General features: G+C 50.2%; 1 protein-coding gene across 4 annotated transcripts; it reads left to right on the forward strand.

Annotated features, from left to right (window-relative positions):
- The first annotated feature begins 418 nt into the window (after positions 1-418).
- On the forward strand, positions 419-7,139 carry NPM2 (nucleophosmin/nucleoplasmin 2). 4 transcript variants are annotated; one of them, XM_048829017.2, is made up of 9 exons: positions 419-498; positions 1,592-1,677; positions 2,677-2,796; positions 3,600-3,693; positions 4,318-4,451; positions 5,149-5,177; positions 5,677-5,713; positions 6,346-6,417; positions 7,051-7,139. In XM_048829017.2, exons 1-8 carry the CDS (start codon positions 435-437, stop codon positions 6,388-6,390), a joined length of 609 nt encoding a protein of 202 aa, XP_048684974.2. In that variant the 5' UTR covers positions 419-434; the 3' UTR covers positions 6,391-6,417; positions 7,051-7,139. The 4 variants fall into 4 exon arrangements, with proteins under 4 accessions (XP_048684974.2, XP_048684976.2, XP_048684975.2 ...); XM_048829019.2 differs by having other exon boundaries at positions 5,680-5,713; XM_048829018.2 differs by having other exon boundaries at positions 5,152-5,177.
- Positions 7,140-8,121: the final 982 nt, after the last annotated feature.

Genomic DNA, 8,121 nt, shown 5'->3' on the forward strand with positions numbered 1-8,121 from the left:
TTTAAGTAATGTCATGGGGAGAAAATACGAGGTCCTCAGAGTCTATAATCCTGTGGAGAAAGGCATAACAAGACCCAATCACTGGAAGCTGAAGCCAGAAAAATTCCGGTTGGAAACAAGGCACAAATGAACAGTGAGGGTATTTACCATTGGGAAAAACTGTGATGGGAATGGTATATTCTTCAGATCCAGACAGAATTTAGTCAAACCCAAATTATTGAGTTCAATACTGGGGTAACTGGGTAAAAACTGAATGGCCTGTATGATACAGACTAAATGGTCAGACTAAAAGATCTAATGTTTCTTTCTGGCCTAAACTCTGTGGAAAACTTAAATCCTATATCAGTGGGGCTGTTGCAAAGTTTTCTAGCTTAGTAAAGACTACACTCTGAGTAATGTCTTCTTCCTTCCCAGCAAAGCAAATCCTAGGAACCATGGCTCTTAACAGTAGTGCCAACAGCAACAGTAAATCTGAGAAGCCAGTGTCTCTAATCTGGGGTAAGAACCTGTCTCTCATGACTGTTACTGAGAACATAATTGCTGTGTATACTGTGACTAAGAGCCATGAATGCAGCTGAAATACGTTTCCATTGACTTGTCCTGCCTCCCATCTGCTTGTTCGTGTGTCCACCTGTTGCATCTTGTTGCCTAGACCAGTGGTTCTCAACCAGGGGTATACGCGGAGGTCTTCCAGGTGGTACATCAACTCATCTAGATATTTGGCTGGTTTTACAACAGGCTTCGTAGAAAACACTAGCAAAGTCCATACAAACTAAAATATCATACAGACAATGACTTTATACTATTCTATATACTATACACTGCAATGTAAGTACAATATTTAATTCCAATCAATTTATGTTTAATTATATGGTAAAAATGAGAAAGTCAGCAATTTCTCAGTACTAGTGTGCTGGGATACTTTTGTATTGTTACGTTTGATTTTGTAAGCAAGTAGTTTTTAAGTGAGGTGAAACTTAGGGTAGACAAAACAAAGCAAAGGCTTGAAAGGGGTACAGTAGTCTGGAAAGGTTGAGAACCACTGGTCTAGACTACAAACACAGGAGGTATCTGGAGAGCGTGCTCCTCTGGAGATGAGGATGTGCTTAGCTTGTTGTGGTCATCAGGACAGCCATCTGCCTGAAAATCATCTCCATACCGTCTCCTCTTTAATCTCTGAGTTGAGCAGTCAAATTACTTCGTACCGCCTTAAACAGCCATCCAATTCTCCTTCTCCCACCATAATCTCTTAGGAAGTGAACTCTTCCCCTGCGTCTTACGCATCTCTTGGCTCCAGTTGGTCAATACCTGTGGCTGCTCCCTGGGACAGTGTTCTGGCTCTAATATCAACCTGCCTGACAGGAGCAAGAAGCAGAGGGATGCTTTGGGGAGCCAAACTCCTGCCTCTAGTTTGGGGCACTTACGTATTAGCGGCTTCTCTCCTGTCTCTTCTCCTACCCCTTACCAAAAAGGAGGTGGGGTGGAAGCACCGTCTCCGACACTTCCGCCTAGATATGACTCAGCCCTATCTCCGCTGAGAATGGGGCGGGCGGTGGGCGGAGCGGACCTGATGGGACCTCTGCCTTCACAGGATGTGAACTAAACCATGAGACGCAAACCTATACGTTCAAGATCCCAGACGAATGGAAGTATGAGCAGCAGCTGGCCCTGCGGACCGTGAGTACCTGGCCTGCCCTTGCCCGTAGAGGGTTATCGGGCAGGGTGTGGGTGCTGGTGTTTGAAGTGGGTAGCTGAGCACAGGCTCAGCAAGAGCAAGAAGCTGGCCTTGGAAGCTAATGTAAGGACATGGAGCAGAACAGAAGATCCCTAATCTAGGTACCATGATGTTCAGATATGACCAGTCCCACTCCTGGAACCATCTGGCAGGCAAACCTTGCAGGGACAGAAGAGAATAGCCTCATTATTCCCTTGCCTGGGGCAGTGCACTCATTCATGCTTGTGGACACTACTGGTCCGATAGCACCTGTACCATGGGTCTCTGCCTGGCAGTTCAAAGGGCACTGCCACCAGGCCAGCCTGCCCAAGTCCACTCAGTGCAACCAGCGCCTACAAGGCTGGCCTGCTCCAGCCATAGAAGGGAGGGGCATGTTTTGCAGAGGCGTATCTATGCTCTGTGTCCCACTGTCTGCTCCTGTGTTCATGTCCACAAGGGCTGCCGTGGAAGAGCAGCCTGTGCTGGGTGACTCCTCCCTGGGTTGAAGATAGGCCCTAATTCTCCCACCCCTGATCTCTGCCAGGGTAAATGGCTGCCCTGATCAGTCAGTCGAGGAAGCCCACTCGCCCTTGGGCCTGGCAGAAAGTGTGCTGGAGCTCTAATGAGCAGCGGCAGCGTCTTCCTTATTGGCTTATAGGCTTTAGTAGGGTTGCCACCTCTGAGACCCAAAATACCAAGACACCACCTGAGCTCATAAAACTGGACAGCTGGCAGGGTGTAAGGAGCACCCTCCCAGATTTCCTGGGACAGCAACCCCAGAGGGATGGTCCTGAGAACCTGGATGAGGCCAGCCCTAGGCTAGAGCCCTTTAGGCTTGTCTGGAACCCTCCTTCCCAGGTCTGGAGTTTGGCGGGGGGAGAAGTCTAGAGTTGGTGCCTTCAGGGATGTTGCTGGAATTCTGCCACTAAAGGGGTGCTGATGACTCATGCTTTCACCCAAAGATCTGCCTAGGAGAAAAAGCTAAAGATGAGTTCAATGTTGTGGAGATTGTACCAGCCGAGGACAGCCAGGACACCACGCCTGTGCCCCTAGCAACTCTGAAACCTTCAGTACTGCCAATGGTGAGTGCCCACTCATCAGTCTCCAAGGATTCTAGTGGAGGGGACGACACTGAACTGGGGTTAGCTCTGATCAAGCATAAAGCCCAACCAGAGATGGGCCTGAACAAAAACACAAGATCTGAATGGCTTGTGGACAGAACCCTGCAGCTTGGCTCAGCTCACTAAAAAAGGCCAGACTTGGAGCAAACCCAAATGTTGCCCTGGGCAGTGGACAGGTTGCAATAGCAAAGGGAAGCTTGATGTGGCAACAGCCATTTCGAGAGGGGGAAAAATGCATGAGCTGAAGGCTGAGTGCACCCTCTCAGCCTTCGGCCCCTGGCAAAATAAGTGTGCCTTCAGTTCCCCTTCCTCCTGAAGACCTGCTCTCAGATCCTGTCGGGCCTCAAAGCACACCTGCTTTCCAGATATAGCTTCTAATTGAGTATGCAGCATAACCTGTTATCAGCCAGACACTGCTGCTTCCCCGCTGGCCAGTGAGTCAGCAATATGTGATGACTTTCCCAGCTAACAGCCCTTCTAGGCAGTTCAATCCTTGCCCTGAAGAGCTTACAAAGACCATCGCTGGGGAGATGGTAACTTTCCCAACAGGCCAGGACACTGAAAATCCAGCATTGATAATGCTCAGCCGTGCATAAGTCCAAGTCCTGTGTTGTCTCTAAATTAACTAGCCCTAGTGTCTCCAAGGAGGGGAAAAGCATAGGGGAACCTATCGGCAGGCTATGGCACTTGTGTCTGTGTGCAGTGCAGGAGGATGAGGGGGAAAGCTGAAGGCCCGTATAACCTGTGACATTAATCTCTTCCAGGCCACCATGGTGGGGGTTGAGCTGACTCCTCCTGTCACCTTCAGGCTGAGAGCTGGCTCTGGCCCAGTCTACATCACCGGACAACATGTTACATGTAAGCGAACGGCACGAGGTGGGAAGAGGGGATCTGAGCCTGGTGTAAACGTAATGCAATGCCCATTGGCTCCAATGGGAGCTGCACTTGAGGGATCTACTCTGCCCCCTAGAGGATGTCCAAGGCCTACCCCAGGGCCAGGGCCTATTTTGGCCCCCTTGGGAATTCAGTGACTTTCCACCATCTCCAGACACGGGAAGGGCACAACGTCCCACTGTCGGAGCAGGGGCACTGCATGCCTCTTAACCACAGGTTCTCTTCCCTCTGCCCTACCCTTTCCTCTAGGCAGGATGGCTGGCAGGTGTGCTCTGGGGATAGTGGCTACTTCTAAAGACTCCCACTCCTACCAAGAAGCCACTAACCCTCAGCGACACATTTAGGTAACGTGAGTTGTGCGGCAACCTAAGTTCGCAATGGGGCCAAAATTGGCTCAAGTTAGCGTCAGGACTCCCTCCCCTTGGAATGGGGAGCACTTCTGCCACAACTGACTGCGGCTTCTCGGGCTCGCACTCATCGGGCCCCGAATAAAACCAAGTGTGTGAGTCCCCCAATACGGGCAGCAGCGTGTATAGCTGCTCTAAGGGTGTGTGAACTGCTCTGAGCCCAGGCTGCTCTCCTTTGCAGTGGTTCCAGATCTCTCCTGGGATGAGGAGGAGGAGGAAGAGGAGGAAGTGGCAGAGGAAGAAGAATCTCGGGAGGATTCTCCCCCCAAAGCCATCAAGCATCCAGCTTCCAACAAGCAGGGTAGCATTGCCAAGGTACTGCAGGAACGGTCAAGCTAGGAGCAACCACTGTCCGTCACATGGCCCAATTCCTCCCTGGTGGCACCACTAATTCCCTGGTGAACGTGTTGGTTCTGAATCTGTCCCTGGGTGTGGAGGGGACCAGGGAGAGAGTAGAGCGAACTCGTCTCCTGGGCCTAGCTGGAATCTTGCGGAATCTTACAGGAGACTCCTGAGTGCTTGTGGCCACTGAAGACTGTATTCCTGTCCCCAAGAGTCCTGGGGGTATTAGTGTAGCTAACTATATGTAATGTTCTGCTCCCTAACCTCTCCTTCCCGCACCCCCACCGTCAAATGAACACCCCATCCTTCGATGCTAACCTGTTGCATAGTATTGCTGAGGGTTTAATAGCTCTACTGTAGCCCAGAGGTGGCTGCATTTCAGTGGTGGGCATATAGCTTCCAAGTCCCTGCTATCTCTGGAATGTATTATATGGTGCTTGGACCCCTCCCTTCACCTGGGAAAGTCCCACATAGATGGACAGTTTTCTTGCTGCTACAGCTAATCTATGCCTGTGCAATAACCCATTTTCCTGCTGTAGGGACAAGCTACACAATTCTTCCTACTCTAGAGAATTATGCTCGGGCAGTTCAAAAGAACATCCTCTCTCCACCTGTCATTTAGACCTTGTGCTAGCCTTGTCAAATTTAACTCAATCTTTCTTCTTCCCAGAAGAAGAAGATGGAGAAAGAGGAAGAGAAGTGAGTATAATCAATGGTGCGGGAGACAGTCAGATTCTGGATAGCACCCTCTAGACGAGATGGTGGGGATACCGCCTGACCGATCTCTGGCACAGGTAGAAGCTAAGGATCTCGTGGCAAGAGGGGACTAGAATTCCATAGGCCAGGAAACACAGTGACATTGACTAACCTCCAGGTCTATGGGAGATACCAGCCTTTTGGCTAGTCACGGCAGTGCTGCACTGGTACCTAACTCTGGTAAATAGCAAAGGGATAACTGTCCTGTGAACTGCTATGGGAAATCCCAGAGGAACGCTGGCATGCCCTTATCCCCGTCACACGTGCCCAAAGCCATCTGTTAGGGTTAAGTAGCTTCATACTAAAACCTAAACACTAGCAGCTGGATTGTCCCAGGGAGAGGCAGAAGCTCAGTACCTGTAGGTAGATCTGTGAACGTCTGGCATGAGTTTCCAGGAGTGAATCTAATCTCAACGCTTCTCTTCCCTTCTCTTCTGAACAGCAGTGTTCCTTCTGATGATGATGTCCTTCCCAGCAAGGTAAGAAGCCAAACAGTGATCTCTGTGCCCCTTGGGACAAACAGAGGGAGAAACATGAATAGTATTAATACTGGCTTGAGAAATGTTTCGCTGTGGAAGTCTCTTCTGAAGCAAAGGTGGCTTTTAAAGCTGTCCCTCTGCTCTGCATGGGGCTCGTGTTTCCATTTCATCTGTGGCTGCTTTATCTCTGATTTGCTGGTTGACTAGTATTAGTCAAAGGTTAAAAAGTCACTCTGCAAATGACTGTCTATCTAAATCACATGCTTAAAAAATGTGTACCAAATATTCTAGCAGCTGGTGGGTGCCTGTCACATGCCGCTATCTGCTTCTAATTAGCTGACAAACCCTGAAATAGGGCAGACAGTCAAACATGAAAACACGACCCTGGCAGGAAAAATAACTAACAGGCGTATGGATAACTAAACCTGGGCTTAGATCTGCATGCTCGCGAATTAGGCTCTTGTGGTCTAGTTCTAATATCTAATCACTTGCCATGTGCTGTTGAGGGAGCAATGCAGAGTAGCTCTGCATTAACACCTTGGCCTAGTGAGTAGGTGCCATGGAATCTGGTGGTGCCTAGCCACTGGCCCGTGCTACTCTAAAGCCATAGCCTCGCTTCGTTCCCTTTGCAGGGAAGAGGAGCTGGCAGAGGGAGAAAGCCGGCAGTGAAGAAATAGACTGATCTGCAGCGAGGGGTCTACGAGGTAAGGCTGTTCTGCAAACCCCAGGCTGGCTGAGTCGAGCAAGCCACCAAAGATGGGGCTTTGCTACGGAGGTGAGAGCTGATGGCTGTACTGCCACGGGGAGACCAATATCGTGTCCCAAGTTCCCCGGGCATGCAGAGGCTAGAGGAACCATAACCGTCTGGATGCGCCATTGTCCTCTCTTGGGGCAAATGCTGGAGGCCCCTGCTACAGCTAGTGGTGCTGGTGGGAAAAGGGCTAATCAAATGCCACCTAGTTGGGGAAGGGTATTTAGGGAGAGGACTAAGGATTACAACACAACGGGATAATACACAAGGTAGAATCCTTCAGGCAGGAAGCTGCTGGCATAGTATCTAGCTGCCAGCAAAATGGTCTAGCAGCCGAGGGATGGAGCTTAGAGGTAGGACTCCCAGGCTCTGACTTACTGTGTCGTTCACTGCTCTGAAGCTACCCAAATGTCCCTACTGTGCACTGGCTCTAAACCAACTGGAATCGATCTGTGGGTCAAGGTAACTTTGTGGGAGGCACAAACTAGTGACTTGTCTCCAGAGAACTCATCTGGCACAGAAGTGCTCCAGGACTTTGCCCTTATACCATGCTATGATCTGACTTCTGTTTCCCCTTGCCTTCTAGGGCCTGATACGGAAGAGACCAGAGATTTTTTTGGTGCTGTTTTCTGTAAATGTCTTTAGGAAAAAAAATAAAGGGCCTTTTATTTTGCACTTTGGGTTTCACTTTCTTAAGCCTGGAAGAAGGTGGGGCACCTCTGGACAGAGCGAGAGCCTCCAAGGAGCCAAAGCCAGAATTTCAGGATGGACTCAGGCCCCACAACTAGAGTCAGATTTTCCTCCTTCAGCAGCTTCAAATTCTAGCCATAGTCTAGTCTTGGCTGCACACCTGGGATCCGTCCATGTTCCAATATCTCCCCATAGCCTGGGATTTGCAGGCATAGTTGGTAAGAGGTTTTCAGACACAATGACAGCAAGGTGAGGCCTTAATGCTTCAGCTGCAGGTCATCTACCAAACCAGCAACAGCAGTGGGTGTTCTGCTGTCGGGACAATTGCCCAGCTTGTATTGGGTCACGTGATGAGAATACCTAAGATTTCCCCCTTCCAATCAAGTGGAGGGGCATGACCTGCGTGAACAATAGCAGGTCAGTGTAAGACACCTTAAACACCCCGTAGAAACTGCTGATTAGCCATTGACGGCTCTCCTGCTGCATGCTCCAAAAGCCAGAGCTAAATCTTCTAGACCCTTCCTCTTCAGGATGAGAAATAGCTTCCAGCCTCCTGGGCTGGAGTCCTGACCTGCAAAGCAGCTTAATCAGCTGTGGCAAAAGGCTGCTCTGCTGGAGTGAAGGCCCTGTAGCCCCAGAGGCCGCTCTCTCCCGCAGCGTAGTACTGCTCTAGTGCTGTAGAGGACAGCACTGCAAAAGGAAAGAGCTCAGCAGCAGAGGTTTGCAGGGGGGGGGCTCCCAGCTCTCTGCGGAGCGTGGAATGCAGTTTCATGGGCGAATGAACGTCTGCCAGCTCTTTCCGAGCCCAGTGAGACTGGGACAGCACCTCTGGCTGTGCAGGGATGCTGGCTAAGTGAGCGGCTATATATCTCTCTCGTTTTCCATGGAGACATCCCATCTGCTTTGGTAACAATGCGTAGCCTCAAACTCACTCCAGTTCTGATCCTGAACCAGCTCATGGCAGGGA

Source organism: Caretta caretta, chromosome 26 (assembly GCF_965140235.1).
Source record: "Caretta caretta isolate rCarCar2 chromosome 26, rCarCar1.hap1, whole genome shotgun sequence".
Lineage (NCBI taxonomy): Eukaryota > Metazoa > Chordata > Testudines > Cheloniidae > Caretta > Caretta caretta.